This window comes from Kogia breviceps, chromosome 9 (genome assembly GCF_026419965.1).
Source record: "Kogia breviceps isolate mKogBre1 chromosome 9, mKogBre1 haplotype 1, whole genome shotgun sequence".
NCBI classification, from domain to species: domain Eukaryota; kingdom Metazoa; phylum Chordata; class Mammalia; order Artiodactyla; family Physeteridae; genus Kogia; species Kogia breviceps.
The window spans coordinates 102,593,077-102,617,326 of record NC_081318.1 but is presented as its reverse complement, the minus strand read 5'-3'; the positions used below and the strand labels follow the sequence as shown (position 1 = coordinate 102,617,326).

The following is a 24,250-nucleotide window of genomic DNA, read 5'->3' as shown; positions in this document are numbered from 1 at the left end:
GGGTGGGGCCTCGGCGCGCCGAGCGGGCGCGGGGTCAAGGAGGGGGAAGAGGAGGAGCAGGCTTGAATGTGTCTGTGTGAGGATCGGGGAGGGGCGGAGGAGGCGGAGGGCGGGGAGGGAGCGCGCGCGTGGCTCGGGGCGCCCGGGCTCCCCCCCCGCCAGCCCCCGACCCCGGCCCGCGCCGCCTCTTCGCCACCGCCCGCGTCGCCGCTGGGACCCGCTGCGGGCGCGGGGACGCGGCGGCCGGGGAAGCGCGGGCACCCGGCGCGGCCTGCAGGGAGCGAGAAAGCAAAAGTAAGGCGAGCCGCACTCCTCCAAGTTTTCCCAACTTCGCCCCCTGCGGCGGCAGGCGTCCTGCTGCTCGGCGCGTCCCCACCGCGCCGCCGGAGAGGGGCCGAAAGAAAAGGGACGGGGCGGGGGCGGGGGAAGAGGGAGCTCGAGCGAGAGCCCAGAGTCCAGCAACATCTGTTAAAACTTGGGGGAGGAGGAGCGCGGGGAGGAGGAAGAGGAGGAGAGGAGGGAAGAAGGGAGCGTGAGGGAGGGAAGCGCAGAGCCGAAGAACAACTTTTCCACCCGTGAGTAGCGCAGGCTGCGCGGGTCCGGGTGGGGGGCGCCTCCAAGCCCGCGCGGGTTTCCAGGCCGGGATGGGACCTTCTTCCAGAGAGTCGATTGGATGCCAGGAGGGGAGTGCGGTGGGGGCTTTCTTTCTTTCTCTTTCTCCTCCCTCCCGCGGGTGAACCAAATCAGAACTGTCACTCAGGGCCTGTGAGTCAGAAGGGATCGGATTACACGATCCCTGAAACCGATGCCGGAGCCGCACGAGCGGGCGGGAGCGGGCAGGGGCAGCGCCACCGCCACCGCCGCCGGCGCGCTCGCACCCTCGCCCTCGCGCCCCCTCGCCGCCCCGACCCGCCCTCCCCGCGCGCCCGGCGGCCGCCTGCGCCGCACCATGCCCGCCGCCGGCGCCCCCCGCGCCCTGCCCGGCCGCTCGCCGTAGCCCGAGCCGCCCGCGGCCGCGCGGAGCCCGGAGCTGCCCGCCCGCGCCCCGGACGCGGGTCTATGGGAAGTTCGGGGACTTGACAGCCGCCGCCGCCGCAGGTACGTCCCGCCCGAAGTTCTTTGTTTCGCGCGGCTCCGCACCCGGGAGCCCGCTCCGGCGGCCGCGCCCGCGCCTCCGGGTCGACAGGGGGGTCCCCGACGGGGGGCGCGGGAGGAACTGAATATGGCTGTCTAGAAGCGCCCAGATTTTGGGAGCAGCGGGTAAGGCGTCGGAGCGAGTGCTCCCTTCGCCCCCTCTTGCTCCCCTTCCCAGCGTCTGACTCGGCGGCCATCCGGAGACGGACTGGAGAATTTTACCTCCCGAAGTTGGGGCAGGTCGCGGGGTGGGGTGGGGGGAAAGAAGTTTGCAGCAGCCGCGGCGACGGCGCCCCAAGCCCCTACTCCCCACCCCGAGGGCTTAAAGGAACTCCGCTAGCCTCTGGGGCCCCGGCGCCCGCCTTCGCACTGTTGCATCCCCCCGGGGGGCCGGGCACGGAAGGCGGCGGGCGGCGAGGTGGGTGCGCGCGGGGAGCGCCGCGGCGGGGGCTTCCTCCAGCCTGCGCTTCCCATCCGAGGGCGGCGCGCCTCCGTCCTGAGAGAGGAAAAGTGAAAGCTGTACCATCTGTGGATGATTTGGGATTCTTTCATTTCTTTTCTTTTCCAGGGACAGCATTAAAATTAAAAAAAAAAAAAAAAAGAATAAAAGAAAGAAAAAAGAAAACAAAAGAAAGAAAAGCACTAGAAGCTGCAGGGAGTGAGCGGTGGAAGTTGGGCGGGGGGGTAACCGTGGCCCCTGCAATAACCACTTAAGAGGCCTCATTTTCACCGAGCCGAGTTGGGTATGAATCACTCTGCAGGGGACAGTTACTTTTTGGAGTTACAGAGGGCACAGGACCGGGAGGAGGTGGAGAGGGAATAAATATTTACCCAAACTTGGAGAGTTTGTGAAGCGACTTCTAAGCAGATTGCCAGATGCCGAAGCTCCACCGCACACCCAGGCCTTTTATCCTCCCCTGAACTTTGTGCTCACGTCCCTGATTACACCTCCTTTGGGAGATGCCATCCCGAGAGCATCTGGACCCACGCTTCCCTTGCTGACCCCGAGTAGACAGAGTATGAAGGAGGCATCCTCCCGCAACTCCTCCCGCCCGCCCCCAGGGTCTCATCTCCCGGGGGTGTGCAGTCTCGAACAGACTCTGGCCTTGGGTACAGCTCTCGTGGCCCTCTGCCAGTTTATATGTACATATATTTATGTAAAACATTTTCTCCGAGCTCTCTGCCAGCTGTTCCACATTTTCCAGCTGCCATTTCAGTTTGAAATGATGGACTGTCCGCATCTCCAAGTAAAAGAGCCCTTTAGTCGGAGGTATGGAGGGTCGGCCGCTGTGCAGAGACCTGCGCAGTGCCATTTGCCGGACTGGTTCTAGAAAACACCTTCTGCTCTCCTTTATCTTTCTTCCTTCTCCGTAGTTCGTCTCTGCAGAGCCCTTTGCTGGAAATTCGCGGTCATTAGGCTTTTCCCTCCCGATGTGATTTTGGACAGAATTGGGATGCTTTTGAGATCCCTGAAATAAGTGTGTGGTGGAAATCAATTAACTTTTAAAAAGCGTTGCAGCTTGAGTGCCTTGGGCATGGCCCGCGTGGCCCTCTGCCATGGTCCTTTCTGTCTGTTGAAGGCAGGAACTATTCATGGTCCCCATGTTACACTTTTTGTGTTGTTTGAAGTCTTAGCATATTATAGACGGAAATCTTCAAGAATTGGCCTAAAGTATTAATTTTGAGTATTTATGTAATTGCTCTGTAATTTGAATAGGTGCCTTATTGATTGATTCCTGTAATTATTTCATTTAGGTTTTAAATTAAAAATTAATAATGGTCTGACAGTTTCTTAATTACATGTGTCAAGATTATTTTGAAGGAGGAAAATGCTATGTTTCAAAGTAGTGAAATAACCTCAAAATCGCTTCATCTTTCTGAAGCAGAACAGTATTTCAGTTGAGGGGCTTTATTAAAGCAGTGGTGATTGGCTTTACAATGTAAACTGTGCGAAGTATCTAAAGAATTTGTTTATGTTAGGAAATATTGGTCTTAACCTGGTACACAAACACTTTGGCCAGTTGGACTATAGTCAGACCTGAAACAAACATGAACTAACACTTAAATTAGTTGTAATAGCATGCTTATAGGGAGAAGAGGTTTATTTTATACTAAAAGCTATTTAATTAGAAACTGCCTGCCTAAGGGGAGATCCTTTCAGGGTATATGATTCTTGAAGTCAACCTAGGGAAGCTTTGGTTTCAGATGCCTGAGTAGGTCCAATGTGAGAGGTGTCCAGTGAAATTTCACACACGCAGAAGCACTTTAAACGGTTGTATTGTTATGAAAGCCTAGTAGATTCAACTCAGATACCTACGACTTCCCGGTACCTTTAACATGTTTGTGTTCCTTGATCGAACCCTGACATAAACACATTTTTCCAGTATGTCGAAATTGCAAAGGACTACAGACAGAAATGAGAAAATTCAGTACTGATGAAAAATGACTTTGGTGAATTATTTCATTACTTATTTAATGAAAGAGTCATTAATTTATCAGTTTGATGCCCAAGCCTAAAAGTTGAACTTTCCTTTGTTTCTTGGCCAGTTTTCTTAATTACCTGCATGCTGTAAGGGTTTCAGACTTCCTCTGTGCTTTGCCATTTAGGGGTCCTTACAATCTATGTGAGGTATCCTGCTGACTGAGATTCCCCTTGCGCCCCTGTTTTTAAGGATAGGGTTTGGGAGTTTACGAAAGGAAACAACTTAATGATCATTGTACCATGCACTCACTTATATGGAGACAGTAATGTACTAAGAAAAACCAGTCTTGAAGGCACAGTGAATCAGTGAGTCATGAAATCCTCAAGAAAACCTTAGTAATGGAATGTTAATGCTTTTAGACTATAGTAGATTATCTTAAAAGTCAGCCTTTTCTTCTTTATGCAATTGTTGTAAATCCCCAGCTAAAGAATTCTTTGAAGGAGGTTTTAGTTTTGCTGGCATCCATATTCTATAGTTGGTCTGATTTGTTTTGGAAGATTCAAGAAATTTTCTGCCAACTTATATCATGAGAGTCGATTAAAATGCTGACATGACTGTAGAAGAAATTGTGCTGCTTGTGTGTGTGTCTATTTCATTTGTTAAGCACAAGATTCCACTCTAATAATTACTTCAGGTTGTCTTTTCATTAAAGGCTACTGGAGATGCTGCCCTTCACTTCCTGTTGTCATTTTTCCAGATGAAAATTGATTTGTTCTAGTTTCAAAGAAAATAAAGGGAGACAGAATAAACAACAACAGGGCAGGGGAAGCACCACAAACTTTTCTCAAGCACTTTCAGTGCATTTTTCATCTCTTCTTTTATTTGATGGGCCTGTGAAATAGAGCTGTAGACTGGCAAAGACTTTAAATGAAATTTCACACTTTGATGATTTTTTTTTAACTTTGATATATTGACAGCAAAAGGAGCTGCAAAGCTTTTTTATAACTTGAGCAGTAACGCCAAGCAGCAGTCAAACGTCTCTGTGCATTTGTGTTTAACTGCAGAAGAAAAACATGTCCGTGGGCAGTAGAGGTTCTTATCAACCCCCTAATCCCAGATCCCAGCAAACCTTGAGGGCATGCCTCAGATCTTGCTGAAATCACTGTAGACTCTCACAGTTTGCAGATTAAATATGCTATGTGTTCCTGGCTCCAGTAACAGGTTTATGAGCTCACTAAGCTTCCTGTTTTAAGATCCTTTTCTTAAGTTTTTAGAAGCTGTTAAAGGCAATGCTTTAACAGTAAGTGGTACTTGTTAATTTAGAGACACTCTAGATATTTCATGCTCTCTTTCGAAATTGCCAAAATTATGATTTTTTTCCATCTAAGGGCTGTTTTTACAGGGTTATAAGGGAGGAGAGCCGTTGGGAAGAAATCGGATGTTAACTGTGTTGCCAAGTGTATTCGATTGCAAACCTTACCTGGTGTCTCAATTGTTTCAAGGCACTTTTCCTTTGCCTCGCCCCTTAAACTTAGACTTTTTCCACTTGTAATTCTAAACGCACTATATTTTAGTGCCACACTTCTTAGCTACTCATGACCACTTTCGGGTTTTTTTTTTTTTTTTTTCTTTAATGTGAAAGTGTTTTTTGTTCTGTGTGTGTATATTTCAACCCAAGAAAAGGTCCCAGAAAATCTATGGCTCTCTAAAGAAACTGAATGAACAGGCCATTACCTACTTGATAAGGTGGCATTGGAACATTCCAGTCCCCTCCTGAAAGGCAATACATATGCATCTGCAGTATCTGGAGTTGTGTCCTCACATTAGGGTGCTTTTGCATTTTGCATACGGAGTCATAATTAAAAAAGGAAAATACTCACATCATCGTCCAACGGCATGTCATATAATTCCCAGGAGAACTGGAGCCAATTTTGTGCTTAAAGGTTATTCAATGAATGAAATTGTGAAAGCCCATTTGTCAAAGTACTGCATGGTTTCTGTTAGTTTTCAAGCCCCAAATTCATTGTCTGCCAGGCCAGCATCAGTCATCAGGGTATTAGTGCTGCCTTCAGGCCATGTGGCCCAGCACTTCTTCACACCATTATAGCCTTGAAAGTGTACTCTGTCGACTTGTAGAATTACTGCTCTGATTTCTGCTTGGCTGGGTTTGAGGTAAGTCCCCTCCCTACCTTCTAGCTGACTGTAATCCTTGCTTTCTTTTAAAGCTCCTTTCCAGAGATTTAGGGGAAAACTTTCTTAAGGGCCCTATTGGCATCACACTGTGCTTTCGTTGTGGCGTGCAGTGTACATGTAAATTGTACCTGCAGTAAATTGGATTGATTCCTAGCCTCAAACAGCTAGTGGGCTTTTCTTTTCTTTACTTTTTTTTGGGGGGGTGGGCGGTGATGGCATGTGTCTTTGTGTGTGTGTGTGTGTGTGTGTGTGACACAGGAGTATGTTTGAAACATCAGCATTTGTTGGTATATTTGGGTAATTTTTATACTGCAAAATGAAATTAAATAATGGAAGATAAGTGTCCTTTTATTGAAATCTCATCTCGCCTCTTGGAGTACCTTCAGAAGGCAGTGTGACATCTTATTTGTTTATTTTCCTGTGGAAATCTGCAGCTTTAGCTACTTGAACTTTTGGGGGAGATTGCATAAAACACCTAACAATATTCCAGAGTGCCGTACATTACAAACTATGGATTTTTACAAAAAGAGACTGAAAACTCACAGTTCAGATGAAAGCTAATTCTCAAATTGTCGTAATGAAGGAATGAAGCAGTTAAACCATATCTCCATTTCAGCTTGTGGTGTTGTAGAAAAGAATAATTCAGTCTCAAGGGAGTCACCTGTGTGTTGAGAAACCTCGGGCAGCAGCGCAAGAATGAAGCCTTAATGAACTAGGATGTATGGAAATCTTAATGGAGGGTGGACCAGGCCACGCCACTTCAGGACAACATCTGCTGTTTGAACTGTGAGGTTCAAATGAAATTCCACACCAGGTCATTTCATGGGGAGGGTACATCGTTAGGTATAGCTTGCATTGGCGGTTTTGTACATGATTGGTGGTGGGCAGGGGTCAAAAAGTAAGACAGCTGAAGAATGCTGCAAAGTTTATAGGCTGAGTGGACCAGGGGGTAATTGTTGCTGAATAAGCCCTGATTAAAAATCCTTAAATTACGAAAAAAGTGCTTTTCAAATTGCAGTTAAGAGTCAAGAATCCCCAGTTTAAAAATCGGGAGGACGAAATATGATGAACAGTACCAGACAAAAAAGAAATAAGTACCTTTGGGAGATCTGCAGCTGATTTTAACACCCAGCAGGTATTGGTCTCATATTTGTGATGGTTTAAAAGTATATTCCTATTCATAGAACATGTATTCTACTCTCTTAAGCTTGATTGTAAAGGCACACCTGATTCTAGGAACCAAAAGTTATAGAAGTTCTCTAAAAAGGGTTTTTAAATTTTGGGATATTTTTCTTCTGAAAATGTGTGAAAACTTTTAATTCCTATACACCTTAGGGAAGTGAGACAAGGGTCACCTTTGAGCAGTCATGCTGTTTTTGTGATATACGTAGGTTTAAGGGAAATGCAGTTTTCTTGGGTTTAGCGGATCTATAGACCGATAACTGACTTACAGATCTCCTTTTCTGTCTGAGGATTGTCTGTCTCCAGCAAGCCCACAGAAAGTTGGGGTGCCAGCTCTTTCCTTCATGGCACCTGCTATGCAGGGCACTTCCTGCAAAGCCTAACCAGAGTACACCGAACTGATGTTTCATAATTTTTGCAAAACTCAGAAACAGTAACAAGTATTAAATAGAGACCTTTACCCTTCAAATGTTTCTCATAAAGTCCTCCTGGCAGCAGAGAAAGTCCGAGTAGCTGATGATCTTTCCTTTTAAATACACATGGCAGAAAAGTAAAACTGGCACACAAAATGTAATTTGTGATTTTAACGCTAGTAGCAATGATGACTTCACGCCAAATATGCTTTTCAATAGTTGAAGTTAAATATATGGGTTTCGTAAAAGTTGAGATGTAGTTAATCCACTAAAACCAAACTCAGTCCATAGCCAGGCAATTATTTCCCCTTAGAATAATTCCATTCCCTTTCGAGGGACGTCTGTCATGAATACTGTTTATCTGAGATTAGGAGCTTCAGAAGCTGGGAAGGAAAGATCTGAAAACAAGAGGCAGCAGATTTGGGGAACCCTCTAGGCTACAAAAGACCATTTTTGGCAACTTGAACAGATAGGAGCTTTCTTACTTGCAGTTGTGGCTTTAGGCTTTCCTAATTATGGGGGCGGGAGGAATCACATGTAAAGATAAAATAATTGCACATTTAAAAATCCTATAGTTAAAAATTCATGAAGATTTCATTAAGAACTTACGGAGTTGAGCTTGCAGGAAAGAAAGGCAATGCAGATGGGAGGGAGAGGAAGCCTTAGGAATCTTGGGAACTGTTGGTGTGTCACAGAAGTTATGCATATCTAATTGATTATAAGTTCAGAAAGGTATTTTGAGCACCAGGAAACATCAACCACATTACCAACCTATAAGAGGTTTTCTGTAAAGCCTGATTACATGAAATCCACTGAAATGTTTCAAATTCCCTAAATTTTGCTAATGGAAACTCATGCCATTTCTCACTTCCAGAGTTGCTCAAAAGTTAAATTCAGCATTAGTTTGTGCTCCTTGATTTTCAAAAAAACCACCACTTTTCCTAGAGCAGTCATGTTCTTTAGGAACTGAATTTTAATGCTGCAGGAAGGTATAACTATTTAATAGTAATTTTACCTAAACGGTTGCTCTCAGACTGGCGTCTTGAAGGAGCAGGTAATCTGCTAGTAAGTAGTACAGTATGAGAGAAATGTCACTTTTCAGTGACATTTTCAGTGACATTCAGCTCCTTAGAAATCCTTACATAGGCTAGTTCTTCTGGATTTTTGAAATATTAGCATATTAGGAAGATCATTCAGCTTGTAAATATACGGGCAGGTGTAAGTAAAGGTACTTTCTCTGGAGGAAAGTCTTACTCCTTTTGAGCAAAGAGTTCCCTGGGTTGCAGAGAATCATTTCTCACTTAAGGCCTAATCGCCATGCTGTTCAAAGAGCTGCTCTTCCTCCTGGAATGCCTCTTTTTTCTGATCCCTCCCTGGCAATAGCTGTTTTAACCCATCAGAAACTGATCAGGTTGCCACGAATCAGGCTTTTAACTTAGTTGTTTTAAATCTTTAAATGCATTAAGAAAAAAAAAAGAAGGAAAACCCAAATTCAGGCCACTGAAAAATAAACCAACTGGATTAGGGAAATAAATGAAGTAGTCTGCTGTTCACAAAGGATGCATTATCAGTTTATAACTACTGTTTCATTTCACCTTCGATTAGAAAGTCATTTTATCCAGTTCAAACATCATTTCAAACGTTGGTTTTAGCACTGGTGCTTCCTTTTGGACATTGTTAAGGGTTTAACCCATCATGGAATCCTACTTGTACGCGCACTCCCAGGGTTCACTGCAGAGAGCTGCGAGGGGAAAGGCTGATTTTTGCACATGTTCCCAGAATTGTGATTTCTCACGCTCTCCATTTACTGTCGAAAGCCTCGTGGTTAAGTCTGAACTTTGGAACCCCACTGAGGGCCCTCCTCCCCGACAGCCCATGAGATGGGTCTGTGCCTACACCATTCACAACACCTAATCTATGTAGGGCAGCTGATGAACGAACAACATTTGGAACAGGGTTAGGAGCCGGTGAAGCGAGTTAGAATTATGGCGAAGTGACGCACACAGCCAGGGGTTTCCTGAAGACGTCAAGGGTTCCGCGGTGTTGTGTTGTAGTGACGCACAGAGGTTGTTGCCTTGCAAAGTGCCCGGCAAGTTGCCTCTCTCCGAATTCAGCCAGTGAAGCAGCTGTGTGACTGCATGCAGGGCGGCCACCGGCCACTGTCTGCTGCAGATGCTGCCCAGTTGTGCCGAGAATTTTCGTGCCCGGGGAGCCGGTGACCGGGGTGATGCAGAATGCAGAGGGCTGCTTTTTGGGCGGCGGAGGCCCTGCGGGGTTCCGATCGTCCGGCCCCTGCTCTGCGCTTTCCCGGGGTGGGGGGGGACGCTGCGGGAGGGCGGATCCGAGCGGGGCCGGCCGATTCCGAGGAACCCGCGCTGCGCGGCCGGGTGCTCCGGGCTTGGGGCGCGGACCGGGAGCTGCGGCCGGGTCTGCCCGCGCCGGGGAGGGAGCAGACGACGAGGCGGGCGCCCCGGGGCCGCCGCTGCACCGACTGCGACCGCGTGCGGGGAGCGGGGCCCGCACGGCGACGCCGGGATCCCGGGTGGGTGTGTGGGGCGGGGTGGGGAGGCGGCTGGGACGCGGAGACGCCGCCAAGGTGTGAAGACGCGGTCGCTGGAACCGTGCGGGGAACAGAAGGGAAGCTGGCGTGGAAGCGCAGTATGCGGGCGCTCCCAGGCAGCACTGACCACAGCCCACTGCTTACTAAATGGAAAAAGAAGCACACAAATGACAACTTATCTTTGCAAAGATGAACGTTCTTGGTCTTTTTGGTTTGGTTTTGTTTTTGTATTTTTTAATTGCAGCTCCAAGTGGCCACTCTAAAGAGAGGGCCACCTGAGGCTTTGCAGGGGTGGGGTGGGGGAGTGCTGTTTCCAATGCAGGTTTTCCCTCCTCCCCGCCATTTCTCCAAATTGGTAATAAATGTTGCAGCTTTTCTTTGGCTGCCTTTCAAGTGGAGACATGCACTACAGCATCTCCTGGTCAGTGGCTCCAGGATAGGATGTCTCGTTTGGTAGGAGCTTGACGCAAGTTCAGATTTATAATCTAGACAGGAAAGACCCTCCTATGGGCAGGTTGCTAGTAGGAGAGAGATTAGTTTTAAAAGAGGATCCGGAATTCATTGTGCCCCGGGTTTAGGCCTCGGGAAAATTACAGAAGGATCAGGGACAGCTGAATGGGGAAAAGCCATGACTGCTTTCAAGAAGGCATTTCATTCCTGCATTTACCTATGAAACGTCAGGCCATAGCAGGTCTATTTAGCAGAGCAGTTTTTCTTGGTTGCAGGGTTTTTGTTGTTGTTTTTCCCATATACCCAAGCTGCTGGGACTCAAACATCAGCTACAAATAGTTTTTTTTTTCTCTTTCTTTTTCATAAGCATAAAAAGTCAAGGGGCATGCCAGCAAATCTTGCATGTAATGTTGCGGTGGTGAAAAGGATAGAGGGAGAACAGTTTGACCCTGTAAGAAAAGGAGCAGGGTCTAAAAGTCTCATTTCATTCACATCTAAAAACCAGTGGCATGTTTTCCTCAGAGAAAGATCTTTGAAGTGAAGCAGAACTGAAAAGTTTTCCTTGAGAGTTACGTTTTAAATAAATTATACTTTATTATTTAGGAAACGCCAGGTTTTATAAGGAGTCCTATAGGCTACGGCCCTAGTTATGTATGTTTTAAGATTCTATCAGGAATTTTTACTGATCACTTCTGTACCTCATGCTTTCTTGTATCAACTCAGGACTGAGTTTCCCAACTCAGCTGAATATTCTATGAAAAAATTGCCACCCCAGCTAGAAGCAGGTACTCTTTTCTGCTCCCTAACTCTTGGTGCAGAGTTTTGATGAGGCGTGAGAGTCTAGAATGTTAAAACTTTCTCCTTTAGGGCTTCCCTGGTGGCACAGTGGTTAAGAATCCGCCTGCCAATGTAGGGAAACATGGGTTCGGGCTCTGGTCGGGGAAGATCCCACATGCCGCGGAGCAGCTAAGTCCGTGCGCCACAACTACTGAGCCCATGTGCCACAGCTACTGAAGCCCACATGCCTAGAGCCCGTGCTCTGCGACAAGAGAAGCCACCGCAATGAGAAGCCCGTGCACTGCAATGAAGACCCAACACAACCAAAAGTAAATAAATAAATAAATTTATTTAAACCCCCCCAACTTTCTCCTTTGTAACTGACAGGGACAAAGTTGGGTTTTTATCAGTAAAATAAGCTGATATAATTTATAGGGATATACAGGAAGCAGATGTCTGCCTTGGCAAGTTGCCATTTTTATAGCCTTGTTCCAAGCATAAACCACACTTTTAAATAATTAGTTACTAACTAATGAGATCCAAAAGTGAGTTGTCAAAATAGAAGAAGGGGGTAGACTTTTGAGTGACCAAGGGTCTAGTTTTTAAAAAATCCATTTTGAACAGGGGGTGGGGGGAGGAATTCGTGTTCTCCAAGACCATTAATTAGTGCGATTTCAATCAGCGCCTGGGGCTTTACCTCTTCTCACTGAGCCTCTCTCTGGTGATGAGTATTTGGAGGGTTTTTATTGCTTTGTTAAAATGAAGTCTTTTGCTTGGGGGAAAAACCAACAACTCCACAAAAACCAAGTTTGTCAAGGAGCTTTGGTGACTTGTCTCCTCGCTTCTATTAATTAGTTCCCTCTCCTAAGGAAGAGACAGGAACCCCATCTCCTCATGGTTTTTTTTTCTTTCCCCCCTCTGGTCCATTCGCTTGTTTCTGTGTCCAGTATTCGTAAACTCCATCCAGATTCGACCGGTAAAACTGTATTTATGTTTTGAGGGAAACAATTATAGTAAGTGCCCCTTTTTCTCCAAAATAGTTGAGAATGCAGTGTTTTGATTAATTAAATAGTCCTATTAAAGTTTTTAGTTTTGAATATAATTTGCCAGTTTACAAAGAAACACTGGCTATAAAAGAAAAGGTATGTAGCTAAATCTACGGCAATTAAGATTTAAGGCACTGCTGAATTGTCTGGATCACGGGATCATTGCTGGATCGCTTATCACTCAGTAAATATTCTTACAGGTATGAGGTTCTGGGTAGATAGCCCGGCCTTTGGAGTTTAGGGTCTGGAGGGGAAGACGGACATTCAACCAAGATTCCTGACCGATGCAGAGTTCGTTATTGGGATGGCAGTTGGGATAGGCTCTTTTGGGCTGTTGGAATTCAGTACTTCATTCATTAGTTCATCCAGTCTGCCAGGACTTCAGTGAGGACCACCTACAGTATTGAGTACAGAGCAGCAAACAAAAAATATGTAGAGCAGTTGTCTGCGAGCTTCATTGAGACTGATAGTCACCAGTGCTGGTTCAAATAAAGGTGCCAGGGGCCACCGCAAAGACATCAGGGGTTGGACCTGCAACTCTGAATGTTTTGCAAGCACTGAAACAAGGCTGATTCAGGTGGCTCTGGTACCACGCTGAGAAACAGTGCCATGGAACGGGTTGAATTGTTCTTGTGGCATGCTTTAAAAATGATATTTAAGTCAGTTTGGCGGGAGCATGCCAAAAATTTAAAGAATCATTCTGAGATTAGTAGAGCTAGAAGGGGTGCTTGAGAATTTCTCCTTCAAGGGTTCTTTAACTGATCTGGAGGGCCTGTGATCCCTTGAAAATCAAATGGACAGTTTTTTGTGCGCTTAAGGGGATTCTGGGGGCAGAGGGTCCGTAAGTTTTAGAATATTCTTAAAGAGGACTGGACACCCCCCATTCCCACCCCCAAGGTGAAGTCCCACTGTGTGACACTGTCAGGTGACAGGTGAGGAAACTGAGGCAGGGGATGCCAATCAGGCCCTCCCTGTGGACTTGCGTAAGGTGGCAGCCTTGAGAAAAGAAGGTCTATATTCCTTCCCCGTTGTGATCTATGGGGGCTCTTTGAGGGATGTTTCTGAATTCAGAGTGGATCTTAGAATTGATATGTACATTTAACCTAGGGCGTCTTTTTGTCTTTTTTATTCTAGAAAAGCTGTTCTTAAATAACTTGTGTGTTTTACAATGAATGCCCCTGGATAATCAAGGAAAAGAAATGGAAGTTACTGGAAGAGCTGGCGCTCCAGGGCCGTGAGGCCTCTGGGCCTTCAGCTTTTCCAGTTACTTATCCCAGATTGCAGTTCCCTTGCAAGTTTGAGTTAAGGATGACTAAAAATCTTCCATCTGGTACTAAAACTCTTTTAGCCTGTGAAGCACTTGCTTGTTTTATTTCTCTGATCCTTGTTTTGATGGAACACGGTGGCCTCCGCTAAAGGTAGGAAATAGGCAGGTGACTCCACGGGAGAAATGCCCACAATCTAGAGAGCTTGAGGGAAACACGGTAGAGAGGAGACTTGTCATCTTCTCTTGTATTCTTTGTAGGTGCAGATCATGACTGCCAAAAAAGAACACGAACCAAACAGAGTGAAAATTGATGAATGATGAGTTAGGGTGATTATCACATGAATGAAGCTGGTGAAAGACAGACTAACTGCCCTTGCTTTTAGCTGAGTTTTAATATTTCTTAAGTGGTTCCAGCCTTTGCTGTGGGTGATCTTTTGTCTTTTCCTGTGGGATCCAGAGAGTGTTGTTCTATCACCTTTGTTTGCTTTAAAAATGTAACTTAAATGAATGGAAATGTTCTACTGTTTTAAGAAAGCTTAAAGAGTATGGTTTTCCTGAAAGAATTAGGTTTAAGAGGCATGTTGCGATTCACATATCTTGGTGAGGGAAGCAAAATCATTGACCAGAATCCTCTGATTCAGAATTTTGAGTTGGGCTTGGATGGGAGAGATTGTCCGTTACTCTTTAAAACTTCTAATTCATAACTAAAAAACTTCCTTGGCTTGGAAACTTGTCCTACTTTGCCTTCTTAGAAAAGTGGCCACCTTCTTATACATGTCGGAGACATTTGTAGACGTGGTTTCAAGGAGTAACGTGACGCTTGGATTTCTTGCCGTAAACACAGCTGAAAATGGACATATTTAGACCATTTAATAACAAATGCCCAGTAGGATTTTGGGAAAAGTCCCACATTATGGACAAGTCCTTTTCTCCTCCTTTTGCACGTGTAGGCAGAATTCGCCTGGCTTGTTACTAGAGCTTTGAGGCCTTTTTGCAAGAAAGTCTGCGGGTAAGGGGCTTCCAGATTTTGAACTGGCTGATGCTCTAGGCACCTCCTCGGGTGACAGGTGAAGTGGCCTTCAGAGTGGGATTTCCTTTTTCCCCTTATTTGAAATTGATGGCGCTGCTGCTGTTTTTTCAGGGGTCCCTGGTCGCCCAGAGCTGAAGTAATGAGAAGGCGTCATGGAGGCCCAGCCCCAGAGCTCCACGACCACTGAGAAGAAGAAAGTGGAGAATGCCATAGTGAAGTGCTCCACTCGACCAGACGTCAGCGAGAAAGCCGTGGCCTCCAGCACCACTTCCAATGGTGAGCGGCCACGGGGGTTACCAGCAGTCAGGCCTGCAGCCCTTTTCTGCGCTCTGCATTCCTTGCGAGTTGAGCATTTGCACCTGGACCCGTGTTTGTGCTCTGAGAGCTGAAGAGCACACATGGAGGTGGAGGTCGGGGTGCGGGCTCGGGATGGGCAGGCTTTAGCCATCTCTGTTTTGGCGCCGAAACTACACGTTTTCTTCCAGATTTGCTAATCCGAGATGTAAATGTGATAGGTTATTTATTATAGGAAGTTCCTGTTTTGGCATTTTGGAAATCATCTTGATGAGTCTGGCTGGGGTTCAAAATACTTTGCATTTCACATGGAAAGTCTCCCCTCGTCAGGATAATCAGTTATCAGTTATTACAAAAGACACAAGAGTTGCCTTGTCCAAATTAGTGATAGGGTCCCCTCGAGACCCCAAACCCTAAGGAGTCCGCTGTAAAGGATTTTAAAAGTTGTTAACGGTTGAGCCTCATCTAGTTTCTGAGCTGCAGGTTTTGCTGTTGGCGTATAAAAATTTAACGTCCTTAATTTGCGTTTAGAGATACAGAAAGCCAACTGTTTTATATGCTGTACGTTTTAATATTTTAAGCAAAGTGTTGAGAGGCATTGCAATTCAAGCATGGAGCACTGAAAATAAATTCCAGAGCCCCCTCTGGTAAAAACAGACTGAATAAGTTAAGGGTAACCTTCACTTCCTTTCCCTGCCTTTCGGCTCTTGAAGGCCATCAGCACTGTGGCTTTTTGTAGATTTCACAGCCACCCCCGGCCTCTGAGAATCGCTCTCTGCTTTGCCATGTGCTCTCAGGAAGAATGGGCTGGTCCCAGTCCTGGACACTGCCTACCTGGGTACAAGGATTTGCCTCTGCTGAGCCAACCTGCTCCCTCCCTCCCTGTGCATTTATATTTTATTTATTCCAAAAAGATTTGACTAGGTTGATTTCCAATTTTTTAAAATTTTATTTTATAAATGTATTTATTTATTTTTGGCTGCGTTGGGTCTTCGTTTCTGTGCGAGGGCTTTCTCTAGTCGCGGCGAGCGGGGGCCACTCTTCATCGAGGTGCGCGGGCCTCTCACTATCGCGGCCTCTCCTGTTGCGGAGCACGGGCTCCAGACGCGCAGGCTCAGTAGTTGTGGCTCACGGGCCTAGTTGCTCCGCGGCATGTGGGATCCTTCCAGACCAGGGCTCGAACCCGTGTCCCCTGCGTTGGCAGGCAGATTCTCAACCCCTGCGCCACCAGGGAAGCCCCTCCAATTTTTTACATACAATGGGAGAGTGAGAATCTGCTTTGGAAGGTAACAGCCCAGAAGTGTCGGCTGTGAGGGCAGACATCCAGTAAAAAAGCTGCACCTTCCTGTCTGAACTGTGGCACTGCCTGGCCCTGCTCTCTGTTTCCATCCTGGTCCACAGCGTGTGCTGCTCACTTTTCTCCTTCCCTGATGTCACCAGTGCACACTGCTGGCTTGACCGGGCCAGGGGAGGGGCTGGCATTAAACCTTTCGGCTAATGAGTCCCATTTTGAATTGATCCTTAATCTATTTATGTCTGAGTTAAAATAATGAATTTACTTTACATACGTGTGAAACTATATTTCTCTCTTGATTCGTGGTCTTTCAAGTCAGGACTAGAGCTTATTTTAATAGAGCCAGATTTTTGCATTATTCCTGTGATGAGGTTATAGAAGGCATGTTTTCTCCTTAAAAAAGCATGCTGTGGCCCTTGTTTCTTTTCTCTGGAATTGTTAAAAGTTAGACAAGTCTCTTATTTCAGAAATAGAATCAGTCTATGCCATGTAGGTGATTTGGTCATTTTAATAGCAAAGTTGTAGGAATAATCGCTTTCTGGATATCATGCTTCATGAAACATCAACGTTGGGTGATTTTTATAGCGGTGTGTGTGAGTGTGTGAATGAGTGAGCGTGTGTGTAAGTGTGTGTGTGAGAACAGGCCACACCACGTGGAGCCTCCATACACCACTGTCCTTTCTGTGAGTGTCAGCAGAGTAGCAATAGCGATCTGTTATTGTGAAGGTGCTGCCACTTTGGCGATTCCGGCCACTGGACACCTGCTGGGCAGCTGTTTGGTGCTGTTGCATTTACCATGAGCTCTGCCCGTTAACCTGCACAGGGTGACCAGGAACAGAACTAACCTAACCAGCCCAGCAGCCAGGCAGCCACCGGGGAACAGTATCCAGGCAAGAAACAGTCATGGTTTATAAAAGTTAGTCCTTGAGTCCGGAGTAACCACAGAACCGACTCTGAAACCGAATTCCATGGGCTTCCCACCCTGATCATTCTGGGTCCTTGAAGCACCTCCTAAATGTGTGTAAGACACGTCGTATCTTGGGGGCAAAACCTCAGTAGTCAGGTTTGCAGGGCTTCTGCGTGAGTGATAGCTGTCCTAGAATCCTGTGAGCTCCGACCACTTTTTTAGTATTCTATTTCTTGTAAGAGATTGACTCCTTTTTGTTTTGGAAAAACATAAAGAGCCAGCCAAATAAAGGAAAGTGGAAGGGGTGTTTTTGAAATATCAATGACAATCCTGCTGGAAGATTCCAGGAAGACCAGCAAGCATGTTTAAAGATCGGAAAGATTGAGACAAAGGAAAATAAACTTTTTTCGTTGTGATTGCTTTACATAAGCAATGCTAATAATTATAATGATTTTTTTTTTGTTTGTTTTACAAAGTCCCCTGCAGGATTCATCTAACTAGTTCAGAGCCTCTTTATGGCCCCAGGATCATGCCTAGGAGGGTGTGGAATGGCCCCAATTCTTCGTTCTACCAGCTTCTACCTGGTGGCACGCTGCCCTTGGCTCTCAGCTCTGGTCACACAGCTAGTCCGGGGGCTTCGGTCTGTGGTTTGGTTTGGGTTTAAGAGCTGGTGTGGGGTCAGGCTTTCAAAGGTTGGTATACTGTCATTGCTATGGTCATCCATCCGTCTGTCTATTCTGTCTGTTTCCTGCTCTGTCTTTTCTCTGCAAACATTTCAGAAGTGCTTAGATACCTCCACTGAGGCTCTTCACAAGAAGGAAATGAAAATTACTTGGATCCTGTAATAGGTAGTACCAATTGCTACTGTTCCCAGGGGGTTCTTAGGCTTTCCTTACAAAGTTCTGCAGTTCAGAGACTTGTAAATGAACAATGAAAAATGAGTTCGGCACCAAGATATATTACGGATGTAACCTGTGTATTTCTTCTCCCGTCCACAATTTCAAGATTAAAATAAAACAAACAAAAACGTTTCACTATTGGCGCTGTGTTAGGTTGACTTAATTAACTTTTCCAGCCATTATGTGCTGCAATTTGTTCCTGATTGTGAGCTTTCCAGCCAAACCATGCACATTCCTCTGCATGTCCTTACAGATCTGTTTTCTTACTTTTCTCAGCTGAGTATCTACTCCTAGAATAACAGTCATACAGAGTTTTGTTTAAACGCACACATACACACGAACCAAAATGTATGGTTCAAAAACCTTGCACAACATTTTAAGGAAGGATTTGCCTTTGAACATTGAAATTTAAAATAACACAAGTGAAAAACTGTTCTAAATCTTCTATGGATAAAACACAGGCAAACTGATTTTGGTAACATTTAAGAACCTACAGCAACATATGAAGCATTCAGTACACTTACTCAGGAACCACAATGTTTGCTTCATGTGTTATAGTTTGATTTTAAGCTCTAGTGTTATTTATTGAACATAAATCACAAAAGAGAAGACATTCAGTTTTCTGAATATTTGTTCAGTGCAATTGACATGTAAATAAATGATCATTTTTTGGCGTCCAAGATGGTGTCTTTCACATATAAAGTGTGCATTCATATATTAGGTGTCATTGTTTACTTAAAAAATCTCAAATCTGTTAACATGCTAGTACCTTAAGTAAAATGCCTTAATGATCTGTTTTTTTTCAGGTATGGATTCATTACTTTCCAAGCTCTATATTGTGTTTTGTAAATAATAGACATTTTTTTAATCTAGGTGTTCCAATGTTTTAAACATTCTCATTGTCCTATAAAATTTCCTTTAATGACTTGCAAGTACTGACTTTTCAGTGTGAAGTGTTTTATTTCATTTTTGGCCTATGACTTTTTTTTAAAGGAGTAATCTGATATTTCTTATTAACCTACCACTCTGCTTTAAAAAAGAAAGCAGCTAATAATAAGCATATGTAGGTCCTGGTTTGGGGATCTTTTATCAGATCTGATAGTTATTGGGAACATACCTTAAAGTGATAGAAAGCAGAAATTATCTTAATGGTGATGCAATATGAAACCAAAGTTGATAGATTAATAATGGAGAGGAAGTTCCCTGTTCACTTTGATTCTTTCAAAAGGAGGGCTTGGTTCTCCTCTGCTTAAAAAAAAATTCTTTGAGGTTTCTAAGGGGAAAGTGTTATGGTTTGCAAATATGTAGGAGATACTTTTTTTTAATTTTAACTTTTGGTCACTTCCTGGCCTTGTGATTTTCTTTCAAACTGTCCAATAACTCCTATGAGTGTTAATCAGGATATCTGTTGGTCTCCTGGCTGGGAATAAGATGGCTCAGAATTTTGTTAAGAGTTGGGAATTCATTGGCTGTTCACCGCCAAGGTCTCTTGTCTCTTTTTGTCCTTTTTTATGGTAAGAGTTTATGTACCTAATTCTGCTCAGAAATGGGTGGACAGTTCACACCAGAAAGCCTGTAGGTTGTGAGTTTCAGGTTTCCTGTCCCTTTAGATGTTCAATCCCTTTTTTCTTGGCCACATCCCATTTCCTAGCACATGACAGATGGACAGATGGATGGAAAGGACTTTCAGATGGTGGTTTCACATTGTAGGGTGTTGGATAGGAGCACCCCTGGGGTTTGGGTTGAAAGTTTGGGCTGAGTTGTGGCAACACCACAGACTAGCTTGGTGCCTGTGGGCAAATTCACTTCTCAAAGTGTCAATTTCCTCATCTGCTTAGCAGGATACTAATTAGACCCACTTCACAGGATCTCCAGGGGGATTAAGTGAGGCAATGCCTGTACCTTTCTGGTAGGACTGCGCAGTAAGAGTTTAGCAAAACATCAGCCATCATTATTAAGACAAAGCATGGGGATGAGTTAAATGTTATGAATCCAAAACAAAACGATTGTGTTTTCTTGAAAATATACATAGGTTTTGAAATTAAGGGGAAAATGTTTGGCAAAAGTCATTTTAAATCTGCTGGACTCTGTCTGAAAAATAGTTCAAGGTGTTTCACAAAGCCCCCAAATGACCGCGTTTACACATCTTAAGGAAGAACTAGTAAAAAAAAATTTTTTTTCTCTACCTTCCTTCCAAATGCCTTCTCAAGCCAGAAAATAGGGAAGGCAATTTTGAGAAAATTTACTTTGATTTCTTTAACCTTGAAAACTACCATTGATTATATGTCTTAACATTAGAAACAGCATATGATACATGCCTTTTCTTGAGTCTTTTTTTGGGGTAAACTGTTAACTTTCAGGTTCGTGGTACCCGTTTATAGGGTAGTTTGTGCTGCTTTAAATTTTATGCTTTTTAAAAGAGCTTTCATGTTTTTAAGCCAACTAACTCATGGCAAATAATCGGATTCTCATAAGAGCCCTGACTCTTTGGAGGCTTTCAAGCTCATGTGTTCCTTTACCTGGCAACCTCTTCTTATTTTGTCTTCTTATTTTGGCTGAGTGTATCAGCTTCCCTGTGGTCACCCAGGCTTGAAACCCCACGGTCACCTTTGACCCCTTCCAACCTCTGGCTTCCTGTGTCCTATCAGTTTTGAGGTCCTGGTAGATTTTCCTCTGTAATTATTCACCCACGTGTCCCTTTGGGCCACCCTACTGCACAATGCTATTTCAAACCTCACTACCTCATGCCTAGACAGTCAAAGTGACCTACTCTCCAATCGCTCGGCCCTGATTCATGGAGTTGCTCCGGCCCAATTAATCTTTTTACGGTTATGCCACACCCCTACTCTAGAACCTTCAGTGATACCCAGCTACTTGTAAAATAAAGTTCAAAATCCTTCGCTTAATATTGAGTTATCTTCCGAAATCAGACCCCAGTCTGCCTCTCCAATCTCTCCAGTCTGATTTACTGCGACTGTGCTTTCCCATCTATAACCTGTGCTTTTAGCCAATTTGAAGGGCTCCTTGCCTTCATTCACACGGCTGCTCCAGAGAATGACCTTTATTCTTAACATGTTCTTCTTAACATCGGTGCACGTTGTTACGTGTTACGGTGCCCGTAAACATCGGTGCATGTTTACCTTCTTCTCAAATGCACTCTGTCCTCCGTCTCTTTCTCTTTCCATATAATCTTGTGTCCTTTGGGGAGCTACCTAATAACACTTGGTTTGGGGAGGCTTATTTTATTTATTACTATTTTAATCAATAGACTGTATTTTAGAGAAGTTTTAGATTCACAGAAACATTGATCAGAAAGTACAGAGAGGGGCTTCCCTGGTGGCGCAGTGGTTGGGAGTCCACCTGCCGATGCAGGGGACATGGGTTCGTGCCCCGGTCCGGGAAGATCCCACATGTCGCAGAGCGGCTGGGCCTGTGAGCCATGGCCGCTGAGCCTGCGCGTCCGGAGCCTGTGCTCCGCAACGGGAGAGGCCGCGACAGTGAGAGGCCCGGGTACCGCAAAAAAAAAAAGACAGTACACAGAGTTCTTATATACCCCTTCCCCCCCTCCCAGTTTCCCCTATTATTAACATTTTGTAATGGTGTAATATGTTTGTTACAATTGAGGAAGTAATATGGATACACGATGATTAACTACAGTCCGTGGTTTCCATGAGGGTTCATTCTTTGTGTTGTGTGTCCTATGGGTTTTGACAAATATATAATGTCCTGTAGCTGCCATTATAGACCAGTTGCACCCCTAACATTTCCCTGTGCCTCATGTCTTCACCCCTCCCACCTTCCACATAACACTTGAAACTTTTCGACGTAGCGCCTCGTTTGTCTTTTCCCTGCCTCCACCTCATCCTCTAGTATTTTGGGCTTGGAGGGCCCCAGCCTACACAGTACACAGACCTGGCAGAACTTTCCTCGGCTCGGTGGGGCAGGGGGCATGTGCAGAACAGCAGTGGTGTGGATGCCAGGGTTCGACCCTGGCTCGGCCACTTCATCACTGTGTGATCTTGGGCTAATTACTTAACATCTCTGAGGCTGGCACAGTAAGTACTCAAACATGGTAGCTATTTTTAGGAATAGTCATAGCCTCTTCTGGATAAAATCTGGCAGGATTTAATATAGTGACACTTTTCATCTCACTCCTTTCAACACAACATCATTGGTTAATAATCTGTGCATGGTTAAGCTTGAATCTGATTGAGAGAGTTAGAGGGTGTTGGCTTACAGAAAATCCTTAAAATGTGGTGGTCATCAGGACCTAGCTTAACAGACAAGGAGGTGATATAGGAGCTGGGATTAAGGAAACAGTACCTCAAATCACTGATCTTGAGATGGGCACAAGTTGGATTTAAAGAATACAATTTTCAGGTCTGATACCCCTCATTCATAAATACGCCTTCACGTCATGGGACGAAGTCAGTAATTCTGTGCAAATGGGCTTCCCTGAGGGCAAAGCTGCTCTTTTCTCTTGCGTACAGCTATAGGATTCCTCCTCCGAAAACGATTCTTGGGTGCTCCGAGAAATCAGGAATAAATCTCGATCCCTTCTTGCCTCAGTTTTGCAGACTTGGGAGTGAAAAGAAGCCACAGCATTATGTGTTCAGCTTGTGGGAAGTTTCTGGGTTGCCCTGATTACTTGTGATCCAGTGAAGTGAGTGTTTGTCACATTTTTCAGAGAGAAATTGGTCAGAATCAGAAACAGGAACCAAAGAGCTGAAACTCGGGGCCCAAATGGAGCTTGTGGGAGGGCAGTGTCTCTCTGGGGAGATATCTCGGTGGCCTGCCGCTGGGTACCACTTTCAGCCCCAACTTGGGGGGAGGGCTTTTGTTCTAGGGCTGCTAGAGGGTGAGACCGGGAGCGTTGGGAACCACGAGGGTCCCAGGCAGAGAAGGAGGTGGGTGATGGTTCGTGAAAGCAAAACCCTTCCCGTTATCGTATGTACGTGGAAATCTTGCCAAATCCACCTGCTGTAATTTCTATTTTTTAAAACTTTACATACAGCATCGTTTACTTTGTTTGGGTGTACACTTCAGTGAGTTTTGTCAGATCCATAAAGTTCTGTAATTACCACCACAGTCAAGGCACAGAACGAACGGTTCCAGGCCCGTCCCCCCCAAATTTTGACAAGTACTTGTTTTTAAACTCAGTGTAGTGATAGTTACCTTATGAGTCACTGATAATAATAGAAAGCATTAGAACTGTAGAAGTTGCTTGATCTTATGGGGTTTTTTTGTTTTTAAAAAAATCTGTGTGTTTTTAGATCCTGTTCACTATACTTACTGTTAGTTTTCTTTTCCTTTCTATCTAAATATTTCATATTGAATGGGTAGTAGAACTAACATGTTCTTAAAAACTGCCCAGAAGCCTATATAACCTTCTGTCTCTGCCAGTCTGAGTCTTTTTTGAGTGTCCAATCAAGGTATTGTTTCCTTTTAGGCCAGTTGAAGATGCCATTTTATACTTAAAACTACAAGGCAGTCATATTAATGAGGGTTTTTGTTGTTGTTTTGCTACCATGAATGAATTGCAGGAGAGTGTCAGAATGAGAACATTTAATGCAGCTCTAACCTAGAATAAAAGTATCCAAGGCTTTGTTAAGTCTTTTTTTTTTTTTTTTTTGGTAACATTGTTCTTTTCCCTTTTACTTTTATGGATAGGACTTCATCTCAGGTAGGGGAAATTTTTCTATAAAAGTTATTCTTAGTCTGACTTAGGCTGCTGTTTTTTTTTTTCCTTTTTCACTTTTTTTTTTCTTTTCTCTTTCTTTGACTCTTTCCTCTTCTTGGTCTCTTTTTTTTCTCCCCCTTTAGTTGTAGAAAGTTGAGTTCCATCCCAATTATTAAATCTTAGGAGACCATTCCCACATGGTTCCATAAATGGTAGCTTCATCCTGCGTTCTTTCATCTCTTCCCCTGCTCTCTGGCTTGACAGTTGAAAAGGTCTGGCTGTGCCACACAATGGTTTGATTGGTTTCTCTGGGGGAGACTTTTCCTTGCCTCATCATTCGCCAGGCAGGTGGACCAGAAAGTCTCTTGATTCTTTTGTTGCCTCTCAAAGTCCGAGGTCTTTGACTGAATAAATCCGCCGTCATGGGATAATTTGCTAAAAGGAGTCTGAAAGATGTGAGAGAAAAGCCTCCCGACTTGGGTGCTGCATTAATGAAATCACGGGGCCTTGGAGTTTGCAATTGAAAAATCACTAGGAATGCAATGGGTGGAGACGGGGCTTCTTTTATTTCCCATAATAAACTTTTAGTTCTATCATTTAAAGCACGCCTAGCCCTTTGCTGGCCCACTGGCCCGAGTGTGTGTGTGTGTTTTTTTTTTTTTTTTTTTTTTTTAATACCCATGTTTCAGGGGACAGCCCTG

The 24,250-nt window shown here is 44.9% G+C and overlaps 1 protein-coding gene across 1 annotated transcript in view; it reads left to right on the top strand.

Moving 5' to 3' along the window:
* Nucleotides 1-543: 543 nt before the first annotated feature.
* Nucleotides 544-24,250, top strand: part of GLI3 (GLI family zinc finger 3) — a 295,745-nt gene continuing 272,038 nt past the window's right edge. The window contains exons 1-2 of the mRNA XM_067042882.1: nucleotides 544-575; nucleotides 14,587-14,751. Of these exons, the coding sequence (XP_066898983.1) occupies nucleotides 14,628-14,751 (124 nt within the window). The 5' untranslated portion in view covers nucleotides 544-575; nucleotides 14,587-14,627. The remainder of the gene's footprint in view (nucleotides 576-14,586; nucleotides 14,752-24,250) is intronic.